Raw genomic sequence first — 16,525 nt, 5'->3', positions numbered from 1 at the left:
ATTTTAATGCTCGCCTTTTTTTAATCGGAATCTTTTACGGGAATTATGGGTATCGTACTTTAATTTTAATTTTTCACTTATTCGATATTGCTAAATGGTGCATTGCACTAACAATTTCAGTGCCTTTAGAGGGCCCAACAATTGCGGGAGCAACATCCTGTAATCCCAATGAACTTCTTATCATGCTGAAGGTGAGTTTAACAGACAGGTCAAATTTGAAGTTTATTGAAACCATAAAGTAAAATTATGTCACAGTTATTTTCATATTGATCCTTTTTGTCACTTAAAAATAACCAAACATTTTGTTTTCTTTGAATCACATAGTAGCGATAAAAACACCAATATGAAAGCGACTGAATGTCACCAAAACCATGAGGAATTCATACTTGCCTTATCTCTAATTAATCAAAAATCATTTTGAACAGAATTTTTCCGTCGACCTCTCCTTAATAATACTACATTTACACCCAAATGTTTGACATACTTTGTATTTTTTGAAGATAGTAAGTGGAGCAATTTTGTGTCGGTGAGACATCTATCGGAAGATTGAGACTTTGAAGAATCTCCTTTAATTAATCCACTTTATTTTTACAGCATACTCAGCTAGAGAAGTTGGTTCACAATGTTTTACGTCAATTAAATGTTACTCATAACAATGATAAGTATTTTGCAATAAACAAAGTTAAGATCCCAAACATTGTAACACAATATCTCTACGTATGATTACATCTACGCCGAGACAGGTCCCCGACTCATCCAAGGTTAAATGTGATGATGGGTATATTAGGAATTTCCATTTCAAGTATAGACAAGCGAACGCTGGAGATGAATATCTGGAAGAATCTGCTGATGACGGCAATGCCAGTACATTTAAGCTTACTGGATTGTTGGCGTATACTGAGTATGAACTGATGGCGTCATTCAATAATAGAGACGAACAAAGTCCATGGAGTTCTATCTACAAGGCAAGAACAGCTGAGGATCGTGAGTATTAGGAATATAGAAAATTGAATATATTTTAAAGCTAATCTTTCACATTGTAACTTGTTTTATATCATCAAAATGTCAATCCAAACAATCATACGATTTAACACACAAATCAGGAGAGCGTCTTCTATACGTACAAACATGTAATACACGTCCCTCTTGAAGCATTTGTAGAGCACAGCTCGTGCTATCATTTTACAGATACAGATGATACCCCGCTCGTGGTCATGTGATTAAACACTTTTTCAATAAGCTATCTCTCTGAGGAAATAACTCGTGATAACACTCTCCAACATAATTTTATCGAATCATTGACAGCCGGCCTTATATATTTTCTAGCGAATTGCGAGAGAATGCGCATGTCACATGTTAATATTGACGTTTAATAGTTGCATAATTATTAGTTATGATTATGATGTTAAATCTACGTGGTCATCGCTAGCCTTTTCGTAAAGGAGAGTCCTCTAACGGACAATTTAACATACATAAAAGATCAAGGGTAAGAAGATGCTAAAATTAGTGCTATGGACAAATTTGTCTGTGCATTATCCTTGGTGTTTGCGCGTTATGCCACCAAACAAGTACCTATGTCATCGCACCCATCTTGAACATCAGATACAACGGGAAACCGATGGCACATGCAGATAGAATTCAGAAGCAGAAGCAAACTGCATTATTCTAATATATAGCTGAGCAAACAATGTCCAATACACAGGTTGTATGCGATACAGGATATTTTCCTAAGTCAGTGCATGAGCCACACATTTTGATTCTCCAGCATTAATCATGTCAAGGTCTAAGTCACAAACTATTGATTGACATGGCGAAGATTTTGACGTACTGCTTACACTGTAGGCATCGAACGCAATGTTTTACTTAGTCTAATAATTCCAATTCCATATCCCAAAAACCTCCTTAAGATATAACAGTGCATTTCCCCAGAAATGGCAAGAGCGCCCTCAAGTGTCAGCCATTCAAAGAAAGCAAAAGGGCCTGAGCATGCGCTTATCTTCCTTCTCCTAAATGGCTGCAGCCCATGCGGCTGTGCGCAAATTGGGCTCCGCGAATTTAACGGTATTTTCCGAAAAATTATGGCGGACACGAATGTTTCTGGTGCAAATCAGTTGAGAGAAAACTCTAGCACGTTTAACAAAAGCTCTCAAGCCTGGCCTCAAACGGGTAGAGGGATCGGATCGGATGCGATCATAGAGGTATCGACTGTCGACCCGAAAACAGTACGTAACAAGCCGTCTTCTGAAAAACCTCACAGAAAGGTTACAGGAAACAAGCATAAACATGATAAGACCGGTGAGTCTAACAATAAATCCGAGGATTCGGATAGTGAAGCGTCAAGTACAGACTCTAGTAGTCATGACTCTGAGAGTAGCTCTACATCCAGCTCAGACAGCTCTGATGACGTCACAGATAGCCATGCTGCAAGGCAACGGCGGTTTAGCGAGCGTGAGCCCGCCAAAACTGAATCTTACGCCATGTTCGATCTGGAGAAGGACACGAGTACATGGCAGTTACCCGCCAAACTTACACACGTATGTTGATAAGAATTTCAGGAAATATGTGAAAGACAAATCCCTGAAAGAAACTGTTATGGATTTCCATCCAATTCCTGAGTCTGTGTCACTCGAGGTACCCAAAGTTGATGGTTATATTGATAACTTCTTCCAAGCGAAAGGTTACAGTATTGAAAAAGGTATCGATAACTCAATGTGTAAAATCCAACAAAAGCTGTTAAACACTACATGTATGGGTCCTCTATCCCTATTGTGGAATACTATGCATTCCATTAAAAGTGGCAAGGCAAATGAATCACTGGATTTGGAAGACACTGTAAATTTAATTGATAAAAGTACAGTGATGCTCGTTGGACAAACCAACGTTGCAATCAACTATCACAGGCAAACATCAATGCTTGTCAAGCTCACCAAGGATATTAAACGAGCCAAGGACATCATGAAAAAGTATGGTGACTTGCTACAGAAACCTTGCAGTGGTTTGTTTGGTGAAAAATTTGAAAAAGTCATCACCAAACTAGCAAAATCAAAGAAAAGAGCAAGAGAACTTGCAGATGAATTGGAGACCAATCAATCCAAACGAAAACATGTAGTATTCACCAAAAGAAGCCGTGTAAGGGCACCACATATGGAAACCAACCCTTTCGAGGTGGGCCCCAAAGGGTAAATGGTCCTCTGGGGGCCAGTCCAGTTACAAGAAATCACACAACTATAAGAACCAACACAACAACAGGTGGGTCACAACCACTTGTAAAACAATCACCTTCAAAAGAAAGTTGTCTGAATGCCTCGCAGTTGCCCATACAAACAGTCAAGAGGGCATAAAAAGCATAATACAACCCAATTATCACGACAATGTTCATCCAACAGTAAGACAATTACATTTGTCAGAGGCAAACATAAGTCAAACCATGCCACCGGCAGGTCGGTTACAGGCATATGTTCAAAATTGGCAAAAACTGACAAACGATCCAAACATCCTATCAATGGTAAAAGGATACCATATAGAGTTTTTCTCCATCCCATTTCAGGCAAAACCTCCACAACAGCCAAAATTCCCACAAAGAGAGTCCCTTCTGATCAACGAAGAAGTGGAAAAGATGTTGAAAAAGGGGGCCATTGAAGACAACTTTCTCTCAGGAAGGAGATTTTCAAAGTCAGATATTCATAGTACCAAAGAAAGATGGGAGTTATCGCCCAGTGATCAACCTGAAACTGCTGAACCAGTTCATACCATACAAACACACTTGAGGGAAGGAGACTGGTTGTGCAAAATAGACCTGAAAGATGCATATTTTAGCATACCAGTGAGTCAGTATTCTCAGAAATACCTCAAATTTCGAAGGGGAAAGAATTTGTATCAATTTCGATGCCTACCATTGGGCTAGCATCAGTACCACGAATCTTCACCAAATTAATGAAACCAGTTGTACCGGTAGGTATATTGAGGCATATGGGTATCAGGTTGATCATTTACCTGGACGATATTCTCCTGATGAATCAATCCAAAGATCAATTAATACGGGACAGTGACACCCTACTGTTCCTACTTCAACACCTTGGGTTTGGCATAAACTGGGAGAAATCCTACCTAGTCCAACACAGGAAATAGAGTTTCTGGGTTTCCTTATCAACTCGGTGACAATGAGAATGTTTCTCCCGGAGTCCAAGATTTTACAAATTATCAATCAGTGTGCAAACCTAGCTCACAAACTCTGGTATCTGTGAGAGAACTAGCACAGTTAATTGGCAGAATGACTGCATCAGTTGCAGCAATAATACCAGCACCATTGCAGTGCAGATATCTCCAAATGACCAGAACACGATCACTGATTCACAACAAGTCATACGAAACCCTAGTAACTATATCTCCAGAGTGCAAGACAGAACTGCAGTGGTGGTGCCACCACCTGAGAGACTTCAATGGCAAGGCAATTGTTTGCCCTTGCCCGGATCTCATGATAACCTCAGATGCGTCGAAAAAAGGGTGGGGGGCACACTCCAGGAATTCAGACAGGAGGAGCGTGGACAGCAGAGGAAGCCATGATGCATATCAATGCACTGGAACTTCTAGCTGCCTTCCTTGCTCTGAAAACCTTTACAAAGGGCAAACAAAATTTGACGGTGCTTCTGAAAATAGACAATCGGACAGCAGTAGCTTACATCAACAAAATGGGAGGGACGAAATCCACAGTACTGGTGACACTAGCAAAAGAAATGTGGAATTATCGCTGACAAACACAATTACAATAATAGCAGAGTACATACCCGGAGTGCAGAACGTCCTGGCACATTGGGAATCCAGGAATGTGGAAGACTCCAGCAGCTGGCGTCTGGACCCAATGATATTCAAACAAATTCAGAAAATATGGGGACCATCGAATGTAGACCTATTCGCTTCGAGACTGAACTATCAGATAGACAGGTACATTTCTTGGAAACCAGACTCAGAAGCAATAGCATTCGATGCAATGCAGACGTCCTGGGTGGGTATGAACGGGTATGCATTCCCTCCATTTGCATTGATAGGGAGATGTCTGGCCAAAGTGAGGAAGGAGGAAACAACCATTGTCATAGTGACACCAATATGGCAAGCACAGCCATGGTTTCCAGTGATAATGAAAATGTCCGTGGAGTTTCCGATCCTCCTTCCAACATACCAGACACTTCTGCTATCACCAGCACAACAACCACTCCCGTTGTTAACAATGGGAGACGGACTGAAATTAGCGGCATGGCAGGTTTCAGGCATTCCCTCATTACAGAAGGAATTTCAGATGAAACTGCCAGGCTTATGTCAAATGCCTGGAGAAAGGGAACATCAGCATCTTACAACTCCTCCTGGCGAAAGTGGAGTTGTTGGTGTGATAGGAGACAAATTGATCCATTTTCGGCATCTTTGGCAAATATCCTAGATTTTATTACTCACCTGTTTGATACGGGGTATCAATAGATCAATTAACACATACAGATCCACGCTTTCTGCCTTCCATCCTCCTATTGATGGACATAGGGTAGGTAAACACCCCAAGGTCATGATGTTATTGAGGGCAGTGTTTAATGAAAGACCACCACAACCGAGATACACAGATACCTGGGATGTAGATCAGGTTTTGAACTATATCAAAGGTATGGGTGATAACAAAGAAATGAAACCAAAAGACTTGTCTCTGAAACTTTGTATGTTATTGACTCTGGCTAGTGCCGGACGCCAGTCTGAGGTCCAAACTCTAAACATAAAAAGTATGTGTGATAATGGAAGTGACATTACTTTCAAATATTCATCGTTGACTAAGTCGAGTAAAGCAAAATTTGCTTCATCGCAACAATCCTCAGATCACAGTCCTTTGTCCTATCATTTGCTATCCTGTCCCTTCGGATCAAATAAGGGTTGAAGTTATTGTGTTTTATTCATGTTGTGGCGAGACCACTGTTCAGGAGATTTGTTAAACAGTTAAAGTTGCATGTTTGTTCATTCTACTGAGTTGAAACTGTTGGCACATTATTAATTGTGATTACATATGCTGTTTGTAACAAAGAATTGACACTTGTTGTGTATATTTCAAATACTGAAATAAAGCTTTTGAGTTATTCGTTAATCAGTTGTGAAAAGGTGTCCTTTTTGCACATAAACGTGCAGAAATGATTGAAATTGTCTGCACCAATTTAGGAGAAGGAAGATAAGCGCATGCTCAGGCCCTTTTGCTTTCTTTGAATGGCTGACACTTGAGGGCGCTCTTGCCATTTCTGGGAAATGCACTGTTATATCTTAATTCGGTTTTTGGTTAATGGAATTAGGATTCCATTTCACACATTTTCAGTGTCCTTATGAAATCTCCAATTATATTCGAGTCGTTGATTTAGAAGTACAGATCGATCCAATTTGCTACATTTGTCGTAACAGTCCCGTCGACACCACGAAATGTGGCACTGAAACCTGCAGTCTACGCTATAGAAGTTCAGTGGTCAATGCCTTATCCAACAAATGGTATTATAAGAAAATTTACTATCATGTACTGGGAAACAGGCAAGAAAGCAACAACAACAGAAGAAAAAGAGTGGAAGGAAAACTTGCAGGATTTCAACACTTACCTAATAACAAACCTTAGTCACAAAGTATCGTACAGTGTGCAGGTATGTCGTGCATTTTTTGATTTAAGATTGATACTCATCACGGATTGTGTGACGCAAATACACAAATTATCCTTCCTCGGAAGGAAGATGCAGATATTCTTTGGACAAATTAAAGGTCACGAGCCCTCCTTATTGTCAAATTCGTGAGAAAGGCAAGCCAGCCCCAAAATGAACGCTTGGAAGAATCAGCAAAGAAAAACCTATCAGGAACTTAGTAACATCTGCGAGAAGTAGAACCACTCAAGAACTGACTTGCACATATATTACAATCACCAAAGGAGAACATAATGTGCAATTTTACAAAGGTAGTTCGAAACACTTTTCATATAAAGATCAACGATTAACTTCCTAATGCTGGTATCGTAAACTACAACATACAGCCACTCTACAATTATGTGACAGAGAGTAAAAAAAACAAATATATCGAATTTGAAACGAATAATCACCGTCATTTTCCACCTTCACGTTTCTGAACAAGCTCATATATGTTTGTTCCCACAATTTGACCTTTAATGAGGATAATGTATGTGTTAACCAGTTTCAGGTGGAAGGATGGCTTGACTGTCATGTCCCCCCCCCTGTGCATTTAACGGGGAGAATGTATTTCTTCCTGTAATCTTTCGTCAAGCAGGTCTCAACAAATTGACTATTACAAAAACCGAAGCTTTTTTCTTACGTTTTAAAGACATTGATTTAATTATGGAACATAATGTTATCCTTTGTCGGTTCGGCCATGCATTTAGTCCTTGTTCGTTTATAGATGATTAAACGAACATATGTTATACACTGGCGTTTTTTCAGCCTGTTCAGAAGGATACATTTACATATTTCCTTTTTTGTGTTTAATTTCGCTATTGCAGGTAGCGGCATATACTTCACAAGGACAGGGAGCATTAAGTGAAGTGATTAGCGCAGAGACTACAGAAGCAAGTATGTATATCGTCGTTTTATTAATCAAGTCATACAAATTATCGTAGACCATAAAATTCAGTATTTTGATCCCTGCAATTTATTGAAACATAAGTATTGACTCGTGAACTCTTTGGGATAATGTGATTTTTTCCATGAAACAACTCCTTTACAAAAAACACACACAAAGACAGTGTGTTGTCGTCAGTTGTACTTTATTTATTATTATTTTAATCTTAAAATAGCCGGAAAGACTGGTCGACAAGACAAGCTTTCATGACTGCTAACGGAACAGAGAAAAGGAAGTTATATCAATTATTAGTTTGTTTTCTCCGAAAAGTTTAATGTAAATGAGCTAACCATGTAGTCTCTGTAACTTGGTTTTTAGTACAATGAAACTTTGCACTGACCAAATCACACACATCGTTGATTTTAATGATTTTCGTTTCCAACTCGTTTTTATGCGAAATAATAGTCACAGTGATTCTATTAATATAAATGATGATTTTATACACACCTTATTGGATTCCAGTACCAGCTACGCCAACGAATGTGAAAGTTCTTGATATAAAAGACACCGAGATTGAACTGATATGGACAGAACCTTTCCCATTTAGTGGAGACATTGAATATTATGGGGTAAGTGATGTAAATACCCAGGTATTGGCTTTTGATTAAGCTATTATCGACGTTTAAGTGTTAATTAAGAATAAGTGTTGCAGATCTTCATAGTCCTAGTTTGGTGTTTATAAACTTCGAAATACATCATTGTATGAAACTAGCAATGTGGCTGTTTTATATGTCCGGGGTGCATCAGATACACATTGCTCATTAGTTACCAAACTACTTCTCGCCATCTTTTCCATCCACGTTTTATGCAACCAGAGTTTGTTCTGCTCCGTGTGAAATCTTACTCTTCAACAATCTTAGTTACGCAAAAAAAGAATCTTTAGCAATTTTTTACCTTTGAAGGTCTAATCTTGCTTTCTGTTTAACGGATATCCTCTGTATATTAGATAAGTTGAAGTTACGTTTTCCACTGGAAGAAGCTGAAACCAACAACAACCTGGCCGTATTTCTGAGCCTAGCGCTGCCAGTTATTGAATCGCGAGACTTTTACCTTGTCAGTACATTTATCCTAGGAAATGTTGTTTTGAATTTGCCTCCTTCCTATTCCTACTCAGTCACGCGGATTGTGAAGCCAAAATCATTCAAATAGGCCGCTTATGCTTCATAGAAAACTTCGTGGCTTACATAGTGAATTGCTGATTATTAATTGGCAAGGTTTGAAGTCGAAACAGAATACATAACATACCAAGAAAGGGATCATTGATTAGAAGTATTCTTTATATTATTGTAACAGTGTAAAACGTAAAGCAGACTATCCACCATTTAAACATTATATCAAATGCCTATTTTTTGATCCAAAAAGCGAAAAAGAAAACAAGAAATTATTTGAATATGAAATTCAGAGAGTGTATTTTATGAAACAACCTTAGTTAATTGCTCTACGTTTTGAGAGAATGTCAAGCAGCGGTTTTTGGATTATTTAAATGGGGATTGTCAAGCATAATATTTCATGACAGAATAACATACACCACGTTATTGAGTCGTATGTCTCCATCTTTTGAAGGCAAAACAATGAATGGATCATCAACAATATTGAAAGATGTTTCTTCTAATGTTTTCTATATAGATTTAATGTGATGTATTAATTTTGGATTGCCTTAGATATCGTACGCGTCTGTTGAATCCGTCTTCAAGGGGATGCAGCAGCAGTTCAAATCATTCTTAGTGAGAGGTAGCATTAGTACATTCACAATTGAAGACTTGAGTCCTGGTACCATTTATGAAGTCAAGGTTAATGCAAGCACTGTTAAAGGTTTTGGGGAAGCCACAACTTTATCAACTGGCACTTCCTTTACAGGTAAACACTACAAATTTCTATGCAATATACTAGACAAGCCCTAAAACGTTAAGACCTCGTTGTATTATTGCCATTAAAAATTCTAATGATCTTTGATGAGTTGATTGAAGGCTGGTTTAATAGATATAGCTGAGCATGATAGCATGTAATGAGAAATATAAAGAGAAACAATGTTTAACTGATGACACCAAGGGGATTAAAAAACAAACAAACTATATAATACGCATGTATATATATTTCGAAATGGACAAAATGTAAATGTAGAGAAATATATCTTTTGAATTCCATTCCCTTCCCCCCCCTCTCCTCTCTCTCTCCTCTCTCTCTCTCCTCTCTCTCTCTCTCTCTCTCTCTCTCTCTCTCTCTCTCTCTCTCTCTCTCTCTCTGTCTCAAGCATTGTTTAAAAATTGTGATATGTAAACTGGTCAATAGAGTACTTTCAGAAACTGGGAGTTATCTCTGTATTTACCTGTTCTAGGTATCTTTATAAGTACAAATAAACGTTTGCGAAAATTTGTAACACAACATATACAGATATCTCTAGAGGTTGCAGCTGTAATTTTTGATGATTTCTCTCTCATTTCAATGTCAAGTATACTTTCCTGCTCTAGTCTTCAAAGCGTGTTCAGATACCTAAACCTACATGTGTAAATTGCTTTGTTGTTTACATTCTGTTCCAGTAAATAAATCAAAGCAAACCATAACAGTTCATTATACATGTATAGACCCTTTGTTGCGAGCTAAAAACTAGGAACTTTAACGTACTTAGATTAGGTAGTAGAAAAAAAAGAACTTGCTATTGACATGACGCAACACGTAAAAATTAAGAAAACATCGTCAAAATTCACAGCTAATGGCCCTTTAAATCTGTTTGCACAGTGAAATTTAATCCGAATGACATTGTTTTATATTATTTATTTCAGTTGATATTTCAACAACGCTTGTCATGACAGAAGACATCAAGAATGATGTTAATCAATATGGAACAATCACACAAGTGTCACTGCCTCCTTTATCAGAGGATTTCGGCATTTCACCAGAAACCTCATTGATGTAAATCATATTATTATATTCGATGACCTGACGATATAGCGTTAGAGTCTTACCATTTAAAATGTGCATTGCCTGCGCGTGCGTTTTTATGATACAGACTCTATTGGAATAATCCGTCACACGTTCCTTCTTTCAAACTTTATTTAATGATATAACTTATTCTTCTTTAGAAACTGCTCTTTTGTCGACACTTTAAATTCCCAATATGTTGATGGTCTTGCCATTCAATAACGATATTTATAACCTCTAAACATCTACCATCGAGAACAATAGAATTTAGCGTGCGCTGCGCCCGTTCCGTACGGCACGGTTTCAAGGCGCCCCATTCCCTGCGGCTGTATATCTGCGCGTTCACTGTAGAACGGTTTCAAGGGACCCCTTGGACGAGTGCCAGAACAAGTATCGCGCGCGCTATGTACGTACGTATGTGTGTAGTGCACACACTCCAAAACTTGCAGAAGCGCGTCCGAGGTAGCGTTCCACACTGGCGCGATAAAATCGGAAAAAAAATTGTTGACATTGCACGAAAACGGTCACTACTCCGACATTTTGATGCCCCGATCAGGAATGTAAGATGTATAATAATAAGGTTATTACGAAAATACCGCAAAGGATGCACTCGGACATTGGCGCCGCGCATCGCCCTCCGCTTCGCGTCGGGCGATACGCTGCGCCAATGTCCTCGTGCATCCTTTGCGGTATCTTCGTAATAACCTCATAATATACAATATATTTTTGTTTTGCTGCATTTGCGATCGAACCACAGAATGCTATAGTCAGTAAAGTAGATGTACCGCTGTCTCGGCAATATGCCCTGGTATGATATGCATTTTACAAGATGACACACGTTTACACATAACTTTCTCGAACTGTTGAGGCCTTTGCCGTGATAAAGTTTCGTCATGCTTATGCTTAAACTTCGAAGTTACTGACTTTATAGTTGTCAATCTGTTTATAATTAATTGAATCAATGCAGCTTAATATGCATTTTAAATGTCTTATGCAGTGTTACTTAAACAACCATTGATTCTTTTCGATGGTATCATCATCGCCCGTATAAATAGAAAGTTTGAGTCAGTTGCAGACTTTTCTTTACTATGAATGTAATCAAACACTGATCATTATAATGAACTTTAATAAACCTTTAAGAATATTACTGAGACAAACCTCATTTTAAGCACATCTACCTCACTTCCAGATATTACGTCATATTGCTTGAATATGATCAGACCTCAAAGAGGAGAAGAGAACGATACATTGATACTTCAAGACTTGGAGAGTACAATGAAACAGGGCCTCCTTACTACATCACAGCATTGCTTCCTCTCGATGGTCTCCCACAAAAGTTTATCATCGGTGATGGTGGTATTCATGGAGGTTACACCAATGTTCCATTGACGATTGGAAGGCAATATGGTGTCTACTACGGCCTGAAAAGTGAAATAAATAGCGTAAACACGTATTTTGTATACGAAATTAGACTGGGCAATTTGAAAGCAGAATTTTCTACAAATTCATCATGTATTAAAATTGACGGAATGGGCTTTTTGAAATAGTTGCAATATATAGATATATATAGATAAGATTTATCAAGGTGTCACAGATAATGTGCTCTGTTAAGTTTCAATTTTTCAATGATTGATACCATCGATCTTTTTCAAATGATTACTCCGAATTGTTGGCATGGGAGTAACAAAAGTCAATACGTGTTTCATCAGTTTTTATGCTTTACGGTTAATTGGATTCTAAGGCTTTTCTCAAATACGTTCGAGATCAAGACAGCCCTTACAGAACTAAATATCGTATTTACTGTTTGTGTGAGTGCTGCAATTTCTTCAAACCAAATCGGGCTACTTTTGTCTTGTCAGAGGAATAGTAATCCCTTACATTTGGACGTATAATTAACTAGGTCTCGTTTGAGATGGTTTAGGACACTGCTTATTTCTGTCTACGTTTCACTTGTAGGAACCGGTATATTATTTAGATGAAAGTCCTTCAATACGATTTACAGGTAAGAATCTTTCAGTTATTCTTAATTATTGAGAGTCTTCCCTGTATGGCCTTCAGTGTCAAAACTTTTGAAAGTCACATAGTATGTAATATATATATGAAACAATTACTTTTTCTTAAAATATTACAATTATGTTCATATTACATATTATATAGTAACATTTTGCTTGTCAAAAACAGTCTGTAAAAAAACTTTTCTGGCCCTTTTCAAACTATAACAAAACTGAAAATCTTAAACACGATTGCTTTTCTGTCGGTTTTCAGCTGGTGTTAAGGAAAACACGCGCCACAGTTCATCTACCGCTATTATCATTGTAAGCGTCATTGCCTTAGTATTGATACTATGCCTGGTACTTGCCCTAGTATTAACTATCAGACGGTGAGTATCACAAATTATTGCCTTAAGGTGTATTTTTAATATACTTTCAATTATCAAGTCCCTTATTTTATGGAGGTTCACATAATATCTAATATGAAGCTTGTAAACTGAGTAAATAAGAGTAGACGTTGTAGTAATTTGTGAAATGCTTAATTCAACAGGCAAACCCCACAGAAAGGAAGGGACGAGCATGAAGAAGTTAGACTCGGCAATATGAGCACAAAACCACAGATACAGGATGACAAGGATATTTCCCAGCAAGAATTGAGTATGTAAAATCAGCAATATATTTCTCTCTCTCCCTTTCTTAATCCATTTCTTTCTTGGAGCATTCAACGTACCTTGAAAGTTTATATACAATTGAAATACGTTCACATAAATGACAATGCGTTTTGTTACAGAAGGAAAACAGGATAAGCCACAGCAGGGGATTCCTGAAGAGAGCCATCAGTATGCTTATGTTAATGTGTCAACTCCACAGTCTAAATATCAGAAAAAGCAAAAAGATAATGAAGAGAGACTGTACACTGGTCTCGTTAAGGAGCCGGTAAGTCTTTTGAGTCTGTGCTATGTATTTATATGTACATATCAGCCTAAACGCTGGTAGGAAATCATGCCATCTTACTATGTGTCATCAAAGTGAAGAACAATTTTATATACGTATATTTTGTAAAGGTATATACATCGTATGGGCACAACGCTTCATTAGTTGGTATTGTGCACATATTTTTATTAATGTTATGATTGAGTAATTGCGTTGTTCGATACACTTCTTTGCTATGGTAAGTTGCTTAGTGAAATTTTATTGATCAAAACAGATGGTGAAGGCTAAGTGTCCAAAAAGAAACTATTCTTTATTTCATTACAGCAAAGTGAGTCAGAGTATACTTCACTGAGTACTTCTACAAGGAACACTGACATCAAATACTGAGGTGGTTTCTGTCACCGAGAACTTCTCTTCGCCTTCGCAATTTTACCATAAAACTTCTAGTTTCGTTTTAATGCAAGTAGTTTATTGCATTTGAACTTGCACATAACGATAATGTCCGAACGAAAAGGTCAGCACAAAAGACCAACCTGCTAAAATGAAATTCAAAAGCGTGTTTAGTTAACAGCCAAATATGTTTTGATCTTACGGAAACGTCTTTACATGGCGATTGATTCCATTGAAATAGTAAAACATGCGTTGATGTGACACCAACCAGTATTGATGTGCCACTCAGTCTGATATATACAGGTTTTTTTTAAATAAACAAAATATATCTTATTCTATAAATATACAGAATTTATCTCCTACAATTGTGACATTGTCATTGTCCTGTTGTAAATATATCTTCTACATTTACCTGCACCATCAAGTATAACGTCTAATGATCAAGGTCGTAGGTTTCTTTTTCTAAGTTTCATAATTATATTTTTCAACATTTTCTGGTTTTCATGTTTTGTTTTTACCTTTAACTTTTTTAACTATTTGTTGATTGTGATCCAATGTGTATCCAGCTAACTGATAAGGCTTGCATAATATGGAATTTTAGTGTAATAATGGTAATTGATGGTCCATGGAACCTACGAAGTGTCTGACGACCGTACGAGCGGATGTGATAGGTCGCCGTGAAATACTGTGTTTTTACTCGAAGGTAATACAAAGTCGAAAATAACACCTCGTAACTATCGAAATATTGATGAAATGCAGCTATTATCCGAGTAGGCCTTTTGATCAATTTTCATTTCATTAGGAAAGTATATACATTGTTTTGCGCTTGCCTGTAATTAATCGAGTACTTGTCATATTTCCATCATATGATCTTAAAGAGTAATTTATTGACCTTAGTCTCAGACAATGCCTTATAGACTTCTTTGGCTAAGATATCTTGGATATGACATCAAGTGTATACAGGTAGTATTTCATAGACCATTTTCGTCCTTGTTGATGAAATTCGCTTTCATGTACTCTGTTATTTGGCGGTTTTGTAGTTATGAACAATATAAACTTTATAATCTTCTTAAAATTTACATGACAGACCATGCTATTCTATGTATTTCCCATCATACTCCATTGCAAATAAAGTTTATATACTCAAGATAATTCCGTTGAATACACAGATATTAAAAATTGTGATATTTAGTGTCATTTTACATTACGATATTCAGTGGTATTGTACATTTTTATATTAACTTTACATTGCGGCATTCAGATATTTCGTGGTTTTCTAGTTATGAACAATATATTCTTTACAGTCCGCTTAAAATGGACATGACAGACCGTGTTATTCTATGTTTTTCTCATACTCCATTTTATTTAGTGGTTTTGTAGTTATGAGCAACATAAACTTTATAGTCAGCTTAAAATGGATATGACAGACCACGTTATTCTATGTTTTTCTTATACTCCATTTTATTTAGTGGTTTTGTAGTTATGAACAATATATTCTTTACAGTCCGCTTAAAATGGACATGACAGACCGTGTTATTCTATGTTTTTCTCATGCTCCATTTTAAATAAATCTTTTACTACTCGATATAAATTCGTTGAATACAAAGATATTAAATATTGTGATATTTAGTGTTACTTTATATTACGACATTCAATAGTATTGTACATTTTAATATTAACTCATTGCGACATTAAGTATCATTTTACAATATATTTTTAACGTTCGGTAATAATTAAGGCTTCATTAAGATTTTATTTGTTGAGTTGCGTTCTGTAAATTCTCTTTTTCCGTTTTCTTATTTTTAGTTAAGATTAAATGTCAAAGTTAGAGAGAAAGTAATTTTCAGAAACATTGCTGAGTTCGTTTTATCTGCTATATTTTCAGGCTTACGACAATATGAGTTTTTAAATGTTTGTTATCATTATTATCCATTAAAATGCGCATTATGATAAGCAAAACATAGTTACTGTTTTGATTGGCTTCATTCTGTAATGGTGGTTCTCGTCTCGAAATTGGAAGAATGTAACTTGCACTAACTTTCTGCGAGGAAACTTTAAATCATTCCCTTTCGAAGTAAAGGATAAATCAGAGTAAAAATAAAATCAAAGGTCAGAGTATAAGGGTTTGTACTAAAAAGACAAATAACCCCAGTCTTCATCGAAACCTGATATTCAAAATGGCCGCCCTTGCTGTCTTAAGTATAAGGAACCAAAATAAATTTTCGATTTCAACACAATAAAGCTGATGTTAAGTTTATTCACTCCATGACTATAGTGTTGCCCCTGCAAGTGAAAATGTATAAATTTTAAAAGTTCGACAGCACAAATTGCTATCCCGAAGCGTTTCTACCATGATATTTCTGTCTGGAACTGAATTTTACCCAGATTCAGTAAGTGACTTACCACTTAAAGAGTGTCGCCGATGAAATCTCGTTTTTGCTCGTGTCACGTGCAGCGCAATATTTATAAAGTGCGAGGAGCGTATATGAGAAGTATTTTTATTTGTGTCTGAGGTAGAATTACAACTCGTCGTTTATTTGTGTCTGAGGTTGAATTACAACTCGTCGTTCAGAAGGTTATGCTTTAAAAAAAAATCTTTAAAACTGCGACAATCATCAGTGACTTCAAGCTTGGCGAGACTAGCAGAGGCCATGAAAATGTAA

The 16,525-nt window shown here is 37.0% G+C and overlaps 1 protein-coding gene across 1 annotated transcript in view; it reads left to right on the top strand.

The window, feature by feature from the left end:
* The window catches only part of LOC139138717 (receptor-type tyrosine-protein phosphatase mu-like), a 40,998-nt gene extending 25,181 nt beyond the window's left edge, over positions 1–15,817 (top strand). The window contains exons 9-21 of the mRNA XM_070707225.1: positions 121–191; positions 744–984; positions 6,421–6,650; positions 7,511–7,580; positions 8,092–8,198; positions 9,291–9,486; positions 10,410–10,539; positions 11,738–11,990; positions 12,505–12,550; positions 12,814–12,928; positions 13,090–13,196; positions 13,330–13,475; positions 13,797–15,817. Coding sequence (XP_070563326.1) covers positions 183–191; positions 744–984; positions 6,421–6,650; positions 7,511–7,580; positions 8,092–8,198; positions 9,291–9,486; positions 10,410–10,539; positions 11,738–11,990; positions 12,505–12,550; positions 12,814–12,928; positions 13,090–13,196; positions 13,330–13,475; positions 13,797–13,859 — 1,713 coding nt within the window. The 5' untranslated portion in view covers positions 121–182 and the 3' untranslated portion in view covers positions 13,860–15,817. The remainder of the gene's footprint in view (positions 1–120; positions 192–743; positions 985–6,420; positions 6,651–7,510; positions 7,581–8,091; positions 8,199–9,290; positions 9,487–10,409; positions 10,540–11,737; positions 11,991–12,504; positions 12,551–12,813; positions 12,929–13,089; positions 13,197–13,329; positions 13,476–13,796) is intronic.
* The last annotated feature ends 708 nt before the right edge of the window (positions 15,818–16,525 follow it).

The sequence above is a fragment of the Ptychodera flava genome, chromosome 8 (genome assembly GCF_041260155.1).
Source record: "Ptychodera flava strain L36383 chromosome 8, AS_Pfla_20210202, whole genome shotgun sequence".
Taxonomy (NCBI): domain Eukaryota; kingdom Metazoa; phylum Hemichordata; class Enteropneusta; family Ptychoderidae; genus Ptychodera; species Ptychodera flava.
Note: the sequence above shows the minus strand (reverse complement) of the source record. Positions and strands in the feature narration are given on the sequence as shown.